Source organism: Macaca nemestrina, chromosome 11 (genome assembly GCF_043159975.1).
Source record: "Macaca nemestrina isolate mMacNem1 chromosome 11, mMacNem.hap1, whole genome shotgun sequence".
Taxonomy (NCBI): Eukaryota; Metazoa; Chordata; class Mammalia; order Primates; family Cercopithecidae; genus Macaca; species Macaca nemestrina.
Window position 1 is genome coordinate 59,085,234 of NC_092135.1, and position 18,430 is coordinate 59,103,663.

General features: G+C 36.9%; 1 protein-coding gene across 2 annotated transcripts in view; it reads left to right on the plus strand.

The window, feature by feature from the left end:
• The first annotated feature begins 21 nt into the window (after window positions 1-21).
• LOC105483351 (proteasome 26S subunit, non-ATPase 14) overlaps window positions 22-18,430 on the plus strand; it is a 110,485-nt gene continuing 92,076 nt past the window's right edge. Inside the window, exons 1-4 of one of the 2 annotated variants that reach the window (XM_011744193.3) lie at window positions 22-207; window positions 4,735-4,784; window positions 8,415-8,547; window positions 10,807-10,858. In XM_011744193.3, coding sequence (XP_011742495.1) covers window positions 10,811-10,858 — 48 coding nt within the window. In that variant the 5' untranslated portion in view covers window positions 22-207; window positions 4,735-4,784; window positions 8,415-8,547; window positions 10,807-10,810. The remainder of the gene's footprint in view (window positions 208-4,734; window positions 4,785-8,414; window positions 8,548-10,806; window positions 10,859-18,430) is intronic. The other variant, XM_011744192.2, reaches the window with a different exon arrangement.

Consider the following 18,430-nt stretch of genomic DNA (forward strand, 5'->3'; position numbering starts at 1 on the left):
AGCCGAAGCAGACTAGTGAACCCGGAAGTGCTTCGCGGCAGAGGCCCGGGCAACTCTTTTGAATGGAATCGGGCTGATTCATCGCCGGTTCGCAGAGTCAGAACCGCGTCGGGTCTGCGCCGCTGCTGCTGTTGTCTCTGTCTTCACGTCACCGCAGAGGCAAGACAAGGGTCCAGATCGCGGCATCCAGCTCCCGCCCGCCTTCAGGTAAGACCCAGAAGGCAGGCCTGGGAGGTCCGGGGAGGCAGCCGTGCTAGGCCGCCACCAGCCCCGTGCTTTCCTGAGTCACGTTGCCCAGCTGAGTTGCCACTAGAGGCCTGGGCCTCGAGGGAGGAGCCCGAGCTCCTTCATTCTCTTCGCCTGCTCTCAGGGATCTCTGGCTGGGTCAGGTGTGCATCTTGTCTCCTTTCTCCATTCTTTTCTGCTTGGCCGAATTCACATAATGGGAACCTCTTCTCTCTGAGAGAATCCTTGTTTATGGCCTGTTTGTCTGTGCTCTATCCGTAGTTGTTCCTGTCTTGAAAAACTTCAAAGCAGACCGGAGAAACAAGGGAGAGAGAGTAGAATTAACTTTCCCATTGAATACGTTTGTTTTATCTCCTGTCCTTTCTGTAAGCCTTGACCCTTTTTCTGTGTTAGGTTTTCAACTTCCTCCAAAAAATAAACAAAAGTCCTGCAGATACACTGGTTTTGGACCTTGAATATCTTAAAAACAAAGTGTGCTACTGTGCCTGTTAACTTACTTTCAATATTATACTAATTGAGTAATTGTTGGTGAATTGATTACATTTCTCGTGTTAAGTAGAAATCTGCTACCGTATGTTCCATCTTGCAACTTAATTTTCCTGGGGATGTAGCTCTGTGTCTGTCAAAAGAAAAAGAATGTAAACTTTTGAGTCTATAAACCTAGTGACTGAACGAAAAATTCTCGAGAAAATAAATGGTAACCAAAAGTTGATAAAAATTTTATGGAAAGGCAGGGGAGAGGGTTTAAAAATTAGCATAAAATAGAGTTCTAGTGTGAAAGTGATTTTATTCCACTGGTCACAAGTATGTTTTTAGTGCTACTGACTTAATGTGTTTGAGAAAAGCAGCAAGACATGCACTGATACTGTTGAAATAACAAAAACATGAACACAGTTTTAGTGCAGATGATTAATATAATGGTGGCCTTCCTGTCACGTAAGCCTACCTACCAGCTGACTCATTTGAAGTTTAGAGGTTAAGATATATAGTGGTTCTGAATTAACTACAGTTAAGGTGTGTTTAGTGAAGTGCTATTTAGTGAAAAAGCCTGAATGTTGTCTTGAATTTGTCCCTAAATCTTGCCAAGGGAGGAAAGGTTTCAAGTTATGATCTTTCATTGATGCTTCACCTGTTGACTTTGGGAGTTTGGTTTTTTTGTTTGTTTGTTTGTTTCAGCCTGAAGTGTTTGGTAAATAATATATTGCCATTTTAATTAAAAGGCTGGATGGATTTTAGGCCGGGCGCGGTGGCTCATACCTGTAATGCCAGCACTTTGGTAGGCTGAGGCGGGTGGATCATGAGGTGATCCAGCCTGGCCAAGACTAGCCTAACATAGTGAAACCATGTCTCTAGTAAAAGTACAAAAAAATCAGCTGGCATGGTGGCACGTGCCCGTAGTCCCAACTACCTCGGGAGGCTGGAGGTAGAATGTGGGAGGTGGAGGTTGCAGTGGGCTGAGATCGCGCCACCGCACTCCAGCTTGGGCAACAGAGTGAGACTTTGTCTCAAAAAAAAAAAAAAAAAAAAAAAAGCTGGATTTTAATCTCTTTGACATGGGTCTATCTTATTTTTATACTGGCCATGTGCTTGTTAGTATATAGTTTGTGAACCCTATGTATGAAAATCAATAAAAGTTATTATTGCTGTTTTTATTGTTATTATCTTAGAAGTGGAAGAGATTATTTAATCTAGTCCTCTTATTTCAGTAACAAGAAGCAATTATGCTTTTTTAATTTTCAATTTTGTAGTAATGTTCATTTAATAATTCAGTGTCCACCTGTGAAAGCCTTGCCTGAATATCCATGTGATTTCTTGCTCAGGAACTTGTCATATTCCCTGTTTGTTGCAGTCATTTTGACATTTCATATTCTGCTTTGTGTGTGGTACTTTGGTGACCTTATTTGTGAAATGGGAGAACTGGATTAAATAATCTCTGCTAGTTCTAAAATGATAATAACAACAATTATAACAATAAGAATAGCAACGACAACATTTATTGAGTACCTTGAATGTTTCAGACACTATAAGTTGCTTTGAACATATTTTTACAACAGACTTGCAAAGTAGGTATTATCCCCACTTTATAAATGAGGTTCTAGAGTCTAGAAGAAGATAAAAATTAGTGTCATATAGTGAATAGGTGGTGAAGCCAGGATTCAAATCAAAGTCAACTGGTTCAAGAGCCTTTTTCACTCTATACTGCTGTCCTTTCCCTTTACATATTTTTTATGGGTTTATGTCAAACTTCTTCTACCCACCTCCCCCAGTAGATTATAAATTCTGTCAGTGCATGCCACTAAATTTCTTGAGTCAGCCCTCCATATCTCTGGGTTCTGCATCTGTAGATTCAACCAACCACAAATTGAAAATACTTGAAAAAAGTTGCATCTAGGCCAGGCACGGTGGCTTATGCCTGTAATCCCAGCACTTTGGGAGGCTGAGGCAGGTGGATCATCTGAGGTCAGGAGTTCCAGCCTGGCCAACATGGTGAAACCCCTTCTCTACTAAAAATACAAAAATACAAAAATTAGCCAGGCATGGTGGCATGTGCCCGTAATCCTAGCTACTGGAGAGGCTGAGGAAGGAGGATCGTTTGAACCTTGGAGGTGGAGGTTGCAGTGAGCCGAAATTGCAACACTACATTCCAGCCTGGTCAACAGAGTGAGATGCGGTCTCAAAAAAGGGGGAAAAAAAATTGCGTCTGTATTGAACATGTGTAGACATTTTTTTTTCATTATTCCCTAAGCAGTATAGTATAACTATTTCTATTGTATTTACATTGTATTAGTTATTATAAGTAATCTAAAAATGATTTTAAAGTATATGAGAGGATGTGCATAGGTTATATGCAAATAGGGTACTATGCCATTTTATATCAGAGACTTGTGTATCCATGATTTTGGTGTCCTGGAACCAGTTCCTCACAGATACAGATGGATGACTGTACTCAAATGCTGAAATTGGGAGACTCCATAATAGGTTATTTATGATGAGTCCGTTCTCACTCTTCCTTTTTTTTTTTTTGAGACGAAACTTTGCTCTGTTGCCCAGGCTGGAGTGCAGTGGCGCAATCTTGGCTCACTGCAGCCTCCGCCTTCCAGGTTCAAGACATTCTGCCTGCCTCAGCCAGCCTAGCTGGGGTTACAGGTGCCTGCCATCACGCCCGGCTAATTTTTGTATTTTTAGTAGAGACCAGGTTTTGCCATGTTGGCCAGGCTGGTCTCAAACTCCTGACCTTAGGTGATCCACCTGCCTCGGCCTCCCAAAGTGCTGGGATTACAGGTGTGAGCCGCCGTGCCCAGCCACCATTTTCACTCTTCTAAGTTGCAGAAATCTTGTTTTCAAAATCCTGTTTATATAATTAGATTTAATGTTGACTCACTCAAGATCTTCCACTGGAAAAAAGTCCTTAAGAAAGTGAGAGTATAAAGTTTTAACTACTTTGCACAAATCAGAAAACAGAGGAATTAGAAATACAGTAAGATAACAAATATGGAATAGCTTAAAAAGGATTGAGCATCAGTCTGAAAAGTAATTTTTTTTTTTTTTTTTTTGAGACGGAGTATTGTTTTGTCACCCAGGCTGGAGTGCAGTGGTGCGATCTCGGCTCACTGTAACTTTCACCTTCTGGGTTCAAGTGATTCTCCTGCCTCAGCCTCCTGAGTTGCTGGGATTATAGGCATCTGGCACCGTACCTGGCTAATTTTTGTGTTTTCAGTAGAGATGGGGTTTTGCCATGTTGGCCAGGCTGGTCTTGAACCCCTGACCTCAAGTGATCCGCCCCCCTTGGCCTCCCAAAGTGCTGGGATTATAGGCATGAGCCACTGCACCTGGCCAAAAATTGATTTATTTTAAATCCAGCATGGACATGATCTAGCAATATCAGGTTCTAATCAGAGATTAAGAGAGAAAGAAAAAGTGGAAAGTAATCAACTTTGGAAAGTACTGATACCTTTTTTGTACTATTTTTACCAATTACGATTCTAAATATTATTGTATGTATGACATTATGTTAGGTATAAACACTTTATTCATATTGTCTGATACTATTTTCCATAAAGTTAATTATGTCATGAATGAGCTTTTGAGTCTTCTGCTTTTTGATAGCTGTAAAAACTTGGTTTAGATCCATCAACCTTTTTTTTGTTTTTATTTCTAAGAATTGAAAGTGTTCTCTTTTATGTTAAGTATAACACATTCACTTTGTGAATCTTTCTGCTAAATTCTGCGAAATGCAAGTCCCTATCTCCAATGTGATTTAGTCATGTGAAATACGCCCAGCATTTTGAAACCCAATAAGTGGCGAACTATGTGAGGAAGAAGGATCTGTGTTGGTAGCCATGCTCAGGATGGGGTTGCTGATGAAGTAGCTAGTGTTTATTATATGCTTACTATATGCCAAGCATTGTATTCAATGGTTTTTTTTGGGTCCATTGTTTTTGTTAATCTTTTAAATGGCTCTATGAGATATATATCTCTATTTTGCAGATGAGGAAACTGAGGAGGAGAGAGGTGATTGACTCAAGGACATAGAGCTTGTAAGTGTTAGAGCCAGTATTTGAATCTGGCACTCTGACTGTAGAGTCATAGTACTTGACTCTCATGTACCAGACAAAATAGTCATTAGTCATCGCCATTTTCCATCTAGGCCCAGTAGACCATAAAAGGATAGTGAAAAACAACTATATTAGAAATGTTAGTAAAGCTTAAACATAGCAAATACAAATTTTTATATTAATTAATTAATTAATTAATTTTTGAGATGGAGTCTTGCTGTGTCACCCAGGCTGGAGTGTAGTGGTACCACTTTGGTGCACTGCAACCTCCACCTCCTGGGTTCAAGCGGTCCTCCTACCTCAGCCTCCCCAGTAGCTGGGATTACAGGCACATGCCACCATTTCTGGCTAATTTTTGTATTTTTAGTAGAGACAGGGTTTTGCCTTGTTGGCCAGGCTGGTCTTGAGCTTCTGACCTCAAGTGATCTGCCTGCGTTGGCTTCCCAAATTGCTGGGACTGCAGGCGTGAGCCACCATACCCAGCCTAAATACAAGTGTGTATTCTGTATTTTCTTGGTTTTGAAGGTACATATATCTTCATATGTCATCCTTTGAATGGGCATGATGGTTTGAATGAACTGCTCATCAGCCACCATGCATGAACCTAGAACATACTTGTCTTGTATAGATCAGTTCTATATTTCAAATACATTTCTAGTAGGCTCTAGCTTATTACTTCTGGTTCTTGTATTTGTTATCCTGTGTGTGTATCTATGTGAAAATATACATCACATAAAATTTACTATTCTAACTTTCTGGTGTACAGTTTAGTGGCATTAAGTATATTCACAGTGTTATGTAACTGTCACCACCATCCATATCTAGAATTTTTTTTGTCCTCCCAATTACTTTACTTTTGAAAACATTGAGAGCTCATAATTTTGTTGAAGATACGATGCCATCTTTCCTTCATAATTGCAAAACATTTATATTTTTAGATTTATAGGCACCATTTAGAATTAGTCCAATGATTTTTAAAATTTCTACATTATCCATTTCCTTTTATTCACATTTGTGTACACTTTAGCATTTTTCCATGTGTGAACTGTATTAACATCATAAGACATCAAAAAATATGTCACACATCTCTTTAGAAAACAGGTTCTCATTGCAAAATGCTGTGTGATGAAGTCTTTTCTTGTTGAATAAGTAACTGAGTAAGAATGTCACTTTTTTGGTTTTAGAAATATGTTGTTCACTCACTGACCCTTTAAAAAATAATCTGTTGAGAAATTCACATAATGTAAAACTAACCATTTTAAATTGAACAGTTTAGTATCATTTCGTCCATTCACAGTGTGCCATTACCACCTCAGTTTAGTTCCAGAACATTTCTGTCATTCCAAGGTAAAAAATCTCTTAGCCATTTAGCAGTTTCTCCATTTTCCTTTCTTCCCCATCCACTGATAACCACCAGTCTGCATTCTGTCTCTGTGGATTTATTGGATACTTCATATACATGGAATCACATAACATGTGACCTTTTGTGCCTGGCTTCTTTTACGTAGTGTGATATTTTGAGGTTCAGCTAACTTGTAACATGTACCAGTAGTACTTCATTCCTTTTTATAGCTAAACAGTATTTCATATTACAATATTCCTTTATGTGTTTATAGTAGAATTTGTTTATCCATTCATTCTTTGGTAGACATTTGGACTGTTTCCACCTTTCGGCTATTGTGAATAGTGATGGTGTAAACATGCATGTACATGAACTTATTTTGAGTATTTGTTTTTGGTTTTATGGGGTATATACCGATGAGTGGAGTTGCTGGATCAAGTGGTAATTCTATGTTTAACTTTTTGGGAAACTGCCAAACTATTCCCAGCACTCATTGGTTCTTAAGTTTGAGAAAATTAATCTAAGGTATTATCATCTCAAGATAGTCTGAGATTTTGTTTATATCAATGGTTCTCAATTGTGAGTGATTTTTGAGACAATCAAAAATAACTTCAAACATTTGTCCCCCGGGAACATTTGGTAAAGCTTGGAGACATTTTTGATTGTCACAACTGGATAGGTGCTGCTGTTGTCTAGTGGAGCTGGGGATGATGTTAAGCATCCTATAGTGCACAAGACAGCCCCACGAACAACAACAGATTATCTGGTTCTGAATCTCAGTAGTACTGAAGTTAGTAAATCCTGGCTTGTACCGTCAATTTTATTGTCATCATTAGAGACTAGAATGCTATAATCTGTCTCCTTCACATTCATCTTTGATTTTGTAGTAATGTGAAACATTTTCTTTGTTGCTTTTTTCCTTTTGCCATTATTAAAATGAAAAATTCTGATTTCTTTTTTTCTTTTTTTTTTTTGAGACTGAGTCTGGCTCTGTCGCCCAGGCTGGAGTGCAGTGGCCGGATCTCAGCTCACTGCAAGCTCCGCCTCCCGGGTTTACGCCATTCTCCTGCCTCAGCCTCCGGAGTAGCTGGGACCACAGGCGCCCGCCACCTCGCCCGGCTAGTTTTTTGTATTTTTTAGTAGAGACTGGGTTTCACCGTGTTAGCCAGGATGGTCTCGATCTCCTGACCTTGTGATCCGCCCGTCTCAGCCTCCCAAAGTGCTGGGATTACAGGCTTGAGCCACCGTGCCCGGCAAAATTCTGATTTCTTAACCGTGCTAAATGAAGACTGAAAAAAAGACTACAAAGATGAAGTCTCTAGTGTTCTATATCTTTTCGAAAGATGGATCAGTGCTTTGGACAACACAGTAAGAATGAAAGGATGATGTAATAACTATAATTTTTTTTCACTATTGCATTATTTTAGACAGTTCTTATTTTTCCATATTCTTGTCATTTTAGTGTTTTCGGCATAGTTTTGGGAATAATTGATTAAGAAATGACGGACTACTAATGCCTCCTAGTATGATAAAATAGCAAATTTTCAGGGTATAAGAAAAATAACCACTAATATTCCATAATACTTGATAGATTTGTAATAATGTACAATTAACCTATATAGTAATTACATGAGAGAATGAACTGTCCTATTTAAAAAATAAGTAAATTTTTATTTTATTCTTTTTTTTTTTTTTGAGACCAAATTTCACTCTTGTTGCCCAGGCTGGAGTGCAATGGTGCATTCTTGGCTCATTGCAATCTGCCTCTGGGATTCAAGTGATTCTCCTGCCTCAGCCCCCTGAGTAGCTGGGATTACAGGTGCCTGCCACCATGCCTGGCTAATTTTTTTTGTATTTTTAGTAGAGAAGGTGTTTTACCATATTGGCCAGGCTGGTCTCCAACTCCTGACCTCAGGTGATCTGCCCGCCTTGGCCTCCCAAAGTGTTGGGATTACAGGTGTGAGCCACCGTGCCCGGCCTCTTTTGTTCTTTGAAAAATGTCTGGAAAGACTAAAAGTTTTGAAATGTCTGTCTTCAAAGTTAGTGTTCACGAGAGAAACATACACATAAAATTTGGATACAGGGTTACTCACTGTGCTCTGTAGCTCCCTGTAAAGTAGCTTATTCTGTATTCAGAAAATGATTATTAAGAAACAGTTTTGATTTCTACTTCATTTTTAGGAATGTTGATTCTTTTAAAGATTCTGGTATAAAGTTTTTCTCCTTAAAGTATCAAAATAATTATATTTTATTTTGTTTACTTTTTTCAGGAGAGAAAGAAAAAATAAAATATACTTGGGGAAATTGTGCCTGCCAGAATTAGCAAGAGCTTTCTTTAAGAAGAAATTTGTCAAACTCAACAAATTGAAGGTTAACACCTTAAGAGTTATAGTTATTGACCAGGTAAGGTTTAAAAATGTATTTTAATTATTCTTTTAGGGGTGGATAGAGAGATAGCATGAAAATGTATTATTTTTAACAGATGTCAAATTATGAATATGTTTGATAGATAACCAGATTTTCAAAAGTGGTGTGATTTAGAATATGTATCAATATACTTCATTCCCAAATGTTAGTATTTTTATTAAACCTGGTTATCTCAGCTTAAATGTTTTAATTTGTTAAATATGTTTCCTCTTTGCTGAGACATCTAATTTTGCTACAGAAACAAATTTGACCTGCCAGATTTTCTTTCTTTCTGCTTCTTGCATCACTCATGTATATTCACAGCATCTGGAGTCTGTGTAAAGTCATCAGAAACAACACAGAGGAATAGATAAACTGAACACAGCTGGGAATCAGTTTTGGCCTAGAATAAATATATATATTCTAATGTACACTGTATGTTGTTTGTTTTTCTGTTGGTTCTTTAAGTTTGTAAGGTTGAAATGGTCCAAAAGAAATTTTTTTCTTCTTTGGTAATTTATTCTAGAGAATTGCTTTAATATTATAAAATATACAGGATCCCCCGCCCCCGCCCCCCACCCAGTTTACAGCCTTTAAAAAGTGCTGCGTGTTGAATGCCATATTTGATTTGAGGAATTTCAATGAGTATTTGATGGAGATTTTAGTTGTAAGTGTTGGTATTAGGAGGATGCGTTAAGATTGTGAAGTGGAAATTTTGTCTGTATTACCATGTTTTCTTATATGCCTTTTCATTTTAAAAAGAAATTGTTAAAATTGTGAGTTTCATAAACATGTTACATGAAACAGTCCAGATACAAAAAATATATGATTCTGTTTATATAAAATTCAAAAACAGCTGAACTAATCTATGCTGTTGAAAGTTGAATTTTTACCTTTTCAGGGTGGAATAGACTGGAAGAGGGGCTTGGGTGGTGTTTCTGAGGTTCTGATAATGTTCTGTTTCTTGAACTGGGTGATGGTTACATGGATGTGTTCACTTTGAAGAGTCCATGGCTATATCGTTTGTGTTCTTTTCTGTATGTGCACTTGAGTAAAGTTCTTTTCTGTATGTGGACTTGAATAAAGTTTGCAATATTAACATTGTTAAATTGTTACCAGGATTCAACAAATGTGATTGGTGGGGGGGTAATATATAAAGTACATTATTGAGTTTTAGTTTATATAGCAATTTGAACTCGTAAAACAACATGGATGAAGGATGAAATGAATCTTAGCATTTAATTTAGAATATAATTTGTAATAATACCATTTTCTAAAGCATACACTTAGGAAAAAGGAATTTTATTTAAGGACATAGCAATTTTCAAGTAGAAAAAATTGCTTTGTTGTCATTTTTAAATTACTTAGTTGTACTGCTATTCATTTTTAAAATTTGGTTACTTCTTTTTGTTATTTAAGACCATATAAATACACTTGCTATTTCTTAACTTCTTCTCTGAGGTTTTCAAGCTTGAAGAATATCTTCTGTAGTTACTCCAAACATTAAAACTAAATCAGATTGGTACAGTAAATCCACCTTGTATTGGTTAACTCTGAAGTTATAATTGAGAAGCACAGTTGAATTTCCTTAGTGAAAAAGTCGTGTATCTCTACAACATCTGAAATAACACAAAATATCTGTGTAGGTTCTAGAACACTGTCTTAATACGTTTAATGTTTACGCTATAGTATTTCTTTTAGTATAATGAGTTCAGTTTTTAAAAGCCTTTGATGCTAATTCAGAGATCCATAATCTGCTCACAATGTCTTTCACATGTAGTTTTGATGATAACTGACAAGCTGTAAGTTAATTAGCACAGAACTTACTAATGAGGATGTTAAAATTTAATTTAAAAGTGAGGATTTTTATTTGTACACTCTGGACAAATTGAAGGAAATTCAATCATACATATGATAAGCATTTCAGGCACTTTTTCTGCATTCAGGTACTTTATTAGATAACAATAAGAAAATATAATTAACTTAATGATAGCAAAGTTTTGAAAGTATGCTAAGATTGCTTGTCTTTAAAACTGGGGATAACCCAAAACCAAAGCAGTAAAATAAGGTCTGTTAATTAGCATGGAAGACAGCTTCTTGAATTAATATGTGGTGTTAATTAACAGGAAGTCTGATGTGTTGTAATTACCACCAATATTTTTGACATACTGAGTGACTGAAAGTGAATTATATAGATAGCAATTGAATAAACACTTTTGTGCTTAGGAACGTTTTTTCTTTGTTTCTGTTTTCTAGAAATATGGACAGACTTCTTAGACTTGGAGGAGGTATGCCTGGACTAGGCCAGGTTAGTATATAGTCTCTTGAGCATTTCCTTGTGTGTAAACTGCAAGCCTTTTTGTAGTTATCCAAAGAGAAAGAAATTATCCCCAAGAAAATCACCTAACGGATAACTTTATGGTAAGAATCTTACCTTATTGATGTTCGCTATCTTGCAACACTAGATAACATGGGTAAACATTTACTGTCTTAGTTTACTTTTCTCCTGGGAATAAGAATTTTCTATTATTTGCTTTGTTTAAAATTTTGAGATATGTGAGATTATCAAAGTTGTCTTTTAGGGAAAAAAAAAAACCCCTCAACATTGCTTAACTTCCTGAATTTACAATGTAAACTTTAGATGTAACACAAGAAAAAGTAAGCACGTCATCCTGTTTGCCAGATCCAGAAAACTGACCCATAGAATGTTTGTATGTACAGTCTTAACACTGGTAAATTTCTGCTAGTAATTATAATATATAGATGGATTAATAAGTAATCTCTCTCCTTTCCTTTAAATTTGGTATAAATGGTTTCTTTTATAATCTTTTTAAAAAATAAATAATCTTTCAGTTGTTTTAATATTGTTTGTCTTGTTCCATTTGCTGTTGAGCAAATGACCTCTAGATTTCTGCCTCAGGATAGTCTATATGCTTTCAGGTCAAGAATTTCTGCCTCTTGTGAGTTCTACACTTTTGCTCTGTGCAATCATATGTTGAGTTAATACTAATTAACAAAAGAAATGACTATGTGTTTTTCTCTTCCTAAGACTTCTATGTATGCAATGTATTGTTTTATGACCAAATACTGGAAATATTTTTATAGTCCCTTTTAAAATCTCTTTAGTTTCCAGCTTTCCCACATTTCTTTATTGCTATCAGTGACTTCATCTTTCTTCAAAGTAATCTATGTTTACTGTAAGAAGCAGTTTTTGTTTGAGACTTCATGAAATTCTCAGTGTTTTAGAAGAACTTTCATAAGAACTGTTTGATTAGGTCTATCATGGTTTATGACTTTTAGAAAGTTCAAATCTTTTTGTGGTTCTGTATTGCATTCTTGGATGGCTTTCAGTTTTTTCATTTACTTTTAGTTTTGATGATTTCTCATGTTTCTTTGCTGTTAGCCTATTTCTTCATGATTCTTCATTTTTGTAACACCTGTATAACTCATTCTCTCAAGTGGCCTAAGCCTCTTTGAACTTGATCCTGAACCATTCCCATTTTTTCGTAAACATTCTAGAGAGCTTCTAGAATTTCTCTAATTTATTCGGAAATTAGTAGTAATAATGTTCAGGCATGTGAAAATATGAGAAATGAGGAGAGGTTGTGTGTAGATACTGCAAATTTACCTGCAAATTATAGGTACAGATGTTGCCTTAGAATTCTTAAGGGAAGTTGTATCAAATTTAAATATAAAAATAACTTTCCTTAAGCATAGATACAATAAATTACCCATTTTGGAAATCCATGCTGGAAAACCCCTGGACATGAAATAATGGTTTTACTGACCACAAATTGAGCTACATTATATGTCAATGGCGACTTCAAACCTTTGTATCAAGTGAAAAACTTGATGTTTTCTCAGTAACCTTATTGGTTTCTGATTAATCAGCCATTGTGTCCTTAGTTTGTATTCTTTTTTGAAGTTAAAAATCTGCTTAAGAATCATTTCATCTCAATTAGATGACAAACTCAAGGAAATAATTTGTGGAACTCTTATTTTTATGGTATCTCCCTTATCCTATACTAGGTGTTTAATTTTCTTTTTCTCTAAAATTTTATTTTATCTTGTTACAGGAATAATTTGACAAATACCTATCATGTTACTTTTGCAACATGAAATGTTAAGTGTATTTTTTGCCTAATAAGAATATGTTGTTTATTATTTACTTATTATAATTTTTTTTGAGATGGAGTCTTGCTCTGTCACCCAGGCTGAAATGCAGTGGCATGATCTTGGTTCACTGTACCCTCTGCCTCCTGGGTTCAAGTGATTCTTCTGCCTCAGCCTCCTGAGTAGCTGGGATTACAGGCATTAACCACCACGCCTGGCTAATTTTTGAATTTTTAGTAGAGACCAGGTTTCACCATGTTGGCCAGGCTGGTCTTGAACTCCTTGACCTCAGGTGATCCACCTACCTTGGCCTCCCAAAGTACTGGGATTACAGGCGTGAGCCGCCACTCCTAGACTATTATTTATTTTTAATAAGAAGTCAAAGATCTTTGGATTGATAATAGCTATCTTTTCATTAGATAAGGCAAGGCACCAATAGTAGTAGAGAAAAGGAGACACAAATTGACCCTTCTCTCTAGAAATCAGTGGGAAATGTTATCTTACCATTTAATAGAAAAGGCAGAATTCCCTCCCAAATAAGGAGCAGGTCACTTGCTGGTAAGTTTGTAGATGGCCCTCTTAAAATGTGGCAGTAGGCAGGAGCAGAACAGGTAAGGGCCTCATATGATTGAGAGTCCCTTAAGGTTATTTTATTTCCTTGATTGAAGAACAAGAACCATGGACATTTTATGAGTGAATAGGCCACCTTAAATCATGATCTATACGAATAACCTAACTTTGATGAAAGAAATGTCCAAGACTTACTTTTTTTATATCAGTCTCCAAACAGTTGCTACTTTACTGGCTTGAAGACATTCTGTTGCACTCCTGGTTGACGCAAACCTGGTGGTTAGTGTCCGACTCTGCAAGTTAAAGGCTGACTTCTCCACAGAACTACCCTTACTTCAGATGCCAGCTTCCTGTGTCCCCAAGCCATCCACACTTCTGACCGACACTTTGACCTGACTATAAATTTGGAGGTCCTCACAACCTCCTCAGGTTTGATAATTCACTAGAACAACTGACAGAACTCAAGAAAGTGCTGCGCTTATTATTACAGTTTTGTTATCCAGGAATACAGATTAGGAGGACCAGTGAAATGAAGACACACAGGATGGGGTCTGGGAGGAGATGCAGAGCTCCTGTGCTCTCTCTTCATGGAATTAGGGCTTGTCACCCTCCCTGCACATCAATGAGTTTACCAGCCAGGGAGCTCCACCTGGTGTAGCTTTGGTGTCCAGAGTTTTTATTGGGACTCGGCATACATGAGCTTGATTGATTAAATCATTGGGTGATCAAACTCAAAATTCAAGATCTCCATCCTTCCTTCCCTCCTTGGAAATGGGCCTGGCTCAAAGTCTTAGCCCTCTGTTTACCACGGTCTTTATGGTGATCAGCCCTCATTCTCAAGCTATGTAGGGGTGGTCACTGAGTCACTGTGTTAGCATAACAAAAGAAACTCCAAGGGTTTTTGAGGCTTTGTGCCAGAAACTCAGGATAAAGACCAGATTATTTTGCAACAAAGACTTGTTTTCAGCCTTGACTTCATTATTTGTAGAAACAATTCAATATTTCATTTGAATTTTTCTTGTACTATTATTTGATACTGATTTTTGTGCTGTTTCCAAGAGACATGATCCCACCTTGAGTCCCAATGCCTTTAATATAACCCAATAGTAGTAAAAAGGTCTTTGGGCTTTGCTCTATGTGCTAATTGGTTATGTTATCATTATTATTATTTTGAGTCAGAGACTTGCTTTGTTGCCCAGTCTGGAGTGCAGTGGCATGATCTCAGCTCACTGTAGTCTCACCCCCGTGGATACAAGTGATTCTCCTGCCTCAGCCTCGCAAGTAGCTGGGATTACAGGCATGAGCCACCACGCACAGCTAATTTTTTTTATTTTTAGTAGAGATGGGGTTTCACCATGTTGGCTGGGCTGGTCTTGAACTTCTGACCTCAAGTGATCTGCCCACTGCAGCCTCCCAAAGTGCTTGGATTACAGATGTGAGCCGTTGCTCTCGGCCTGGTCATGTTTTTTAATGGAGGAATTCATAGTAGTAATATAGGAATATCAGTAATATAATCACAGTTGATACTGATATTTCATTGTTTTTGAGGCCACTTGGCCTTAGTTGTTTTATTTGGGAGTTGTAATAGGGCTAGTAGGTAAAAAAGGAACTTGTAAATAATCAAAGTCCCCATTCATTCTAGTCTCTTAATTTTCTCTAAATAGGAGGTGACTTTTCTCTTTTCCAAGGCTATTCCTTGTTCTCAGATCTCGTTCTCTTGACACATTGCAGATCTCCATTGACTCCTTTCTCTGCCTACAAAGATGTTTAAGTCTCCTGTATCCAAAAAAGAAAACTCTACTGCCTACTGCCATAAAACCTTTTCTTCCATTTATTTCTAGAATTCCTGAAATAATAGCTTAAACTCCATAATCTACTTAATTACCTCTATTCACTCTCATGAGAATGCGTTCTGGCCAACTCCTGTATTACGGTATTGGAATTTTTTAAACTGCCAAGTCTATTGGCCTATTTTTAGTTCTCTTTTAACTAAACTTCAATATTCCACACTTACTATCTTAAACCTTTCTCTTCCATTTGTTTTTATCATGCTGTCTTTTCCTGTTTCTCATTATGGTATCCATTCCTACAAAACAACTAAGTTTTATATTTTTTAATATCACATTTTAAAATGTTAATATTGGCCAGGCCTGGTGGCTCACGCCTGTAATCTCAGCACTTTGGGAGACCAAGGGGGCAGATCACATAAGGCTAGGAGTTCAGGACCAGCCTGGCCAACATGGGGAAACCCCATCTCTACTAAAAGTACAAAAATCACCTGAGTGTGGTGGTGCACATCTGTAATCCCAGCTACTCAGGAGGCTGAAGCAGGAGAATCACTTGAACCCAGGAGGTGGTGGTTGCAGTGAGCCAAGATTGTACCACTGCACTCAAGCCTGGGTGACAGAGTGAGACTATGTCTCAAAAAAAAAAAAGAAAAAAAGTTAATATTTGAATAGTGATAGGCTAAAATAATTAAATTTGTCCTCAGTCCTCTACTTCAGTTTAACTTACCAGTAGTTTGAAGCAGAAATAAAGATGTTTTATTAGTACTATTAAAATTTGTAAAGTAACAGCTTTACATTTTAAATGTATTTTTAGATTTTCTTTGTTAAAGTACTTACAAACTTGAAATTACTAAAAGGTGTGAGATTATTATATTAAAAACATATATTACTATAATTTGGCTACTTCGTTGTCTTTATAACAAACTCCACCTAGGTCTTGGCATCTAAACGATTTCCAAAAGCAGTGAAAACAGAGCCCAAGAGATGAGAATAGCCAAAGCATATTCTGCAGTTTTTTAAAAATTTTGGTTTCTCTCTGGGTTCATTTTAGCTTTGGAAATAGTCAATATAAGCTTGAAAGTAGGTGGAACTTCCGCAGAATGACAGTGGCATTTAGTAACTTGTCTTCAGTTTTAATTTGTTAAGTCAATATTTGGAGTTTCTGTGTATCAGGTATTATATACTATAACGAATTCCAAGATGAACAAGAATATCAATGCCTAATCCAGAGCCTTACATTATAATAGACACACAAGCAATCGTGTTTTAAGTGCCTACCACACATTAACTACTTTGAATCAGTGAAAGCTAATGCTCATTGGAAATAATGTGATTTGTAAGTGCAGTGGAGGTTAGTTTAACTTCTTTTGGGAAAAATGAGACTAACTTGGGAAAAATGGGAAAAATGAGACTAAATTGAGGAGATGATGTTTGAGCTGAGTTTTGAAATATGTGTCAAGGCATATTCAAAAGGCTAGAGAATAAATACATAAGAAAATACAGGGAAAAGAAGCTTGTAAAGGATTCTGAGGTTGGTTATGAAAGGCTTGGAATGCCGTACTTAGTGATTTTTACTTTTTTCCCCTAGGTGTTGTAGTTTCATGAAGATTTTCTTTCTTTTTTTTTTTTTCAGATGTGAAGATTTTTTTTTTTCTTTCCAGTAGACTTGTGAGATAATTTGATCTGTGTTTTTGAAAAGTAATTCTAGTGGTAGTTTGGAGAATAGGTAAAGGGGAACAGATTAAAGGCAAAGTCATCAATTACATGAATATTTGTGACTTTCAACCTTCCAGGCATATAACAGGATTATATTTTTCTGTCATCTTTGAAGTTAGCATTACCATGATTTTGCTTTGACCAATGGAATGTGATTGGTTAATAGGTCACTTTTAGGTGGAAGCTTTAAGAATCAGTATGTGATTTGTCTGCCCTGGTAATAAACAACATCATGATCATGGAGCCTCTTTTAGCCAGGTCCCTTAGTGAAAATGACATACAACCTGCAAGTTTTTTTTTTTTTTTGAGACAGAGTCTCGCTCTGTTGCCCAGGCTGGAGTGCAGTGGCCGGATCTCAGCTCACTGCAAGCTCCGCCTCCCAGGCCCACACCATTCTCCTGCCTCAACCTCCTGAGCAGCTAGGACTACAGGCACCCACCACCTCGCCCGGCTAGTTTTTTGTATTTTTTAGTAGAGACGGGGTTTCACTGCGTTAGCCAGGATGGTCTCGATCTTGTGACCTCATGATCCGCCCGTCTCAGCCTCCCAAAGTGCTGGAATTACAGTCTTGAGCCACCGCGCCTGGCCAACAACCTGCAAGTTTTAAGCAAAGTTAAAAATCATGTGATTTCTGTGTAAAATACCCTAATTTTTTTGGTCTCTTTAAAAAAAAAACAAACACTGTGTAGGCCAAACTAAGCACATATGCAGCAGGCTATATAATGCCTATAAGTTGTCACTTTTTGTCTGTGGTACAGACCTCATTAATTTCAGATGCAAAAATAAGGCAAAATACTGTGGGTGAGTGATCCCAGAAGGCTTCCTGAATGTGGTGAGATATAGTGTACATTTTGAAGAATTATTTCAGGTGGCTAGATTTAAACAATGAAATTCATGAATTGAATAGGATGTATTTTGTTATAACTCCCAAATCCTCACAGTGTATGGATTTTTTGTATATTCACTAATAACTTTTTCTGGTTTCTTATTGTGGTTATTGGACCAGAAATGTTGTTTCAATTGTTTGTCTCAGGTTTTGGTCTAATGTTTGGTAGAGAGAATTAATTTAGCATAGCAATGGAAAAAATGACTGGAATAAATGAAAATATAATACTGTTTTCATGGATGAGGAGTCTTTGTATCACCACATGCCAGTTCTTTCCAACTAATCATACATTCAATGCAATTTCAATAAAAATATCAACTAGAATTTTCATGGAAATAGGCAAACTGACTCTATAATTCATATATGAAAAAATAGTTCAAGAATAGCAAAGAAATTCGTAAAAAGGAAAAAGAAATTTGCTCTACCAGATTTCAAAATATATTTTAATGCTCTATGACTGAAGTAGTAATATATTGTTGCAGAGATAATCAGGTAGACCAGTATAATCAAAAACCCAGAAACACATCCATCAATATATGGGAACTTGGTTTGTAATATAAGTGACATTAAAATAGTGGAGAAGGAGAGGCCTGTTCATTAGATGATGCTGAAGCAAGTGGTAGCCAGTAAGGGGAAAAACTAAAATTAGATTCCAGCCTTATTCTATACAAAAAATATTTGTATCAAATGGATTGAATATCTAAATATGAAATCAAACTTTATAACATTTTTTTTTTTTAAAGATGGAGTCTTGCTCCGTCACCCAGGCTGTAGTGCAGTGGCATGATCTTGGCTAACTGCAACCTCC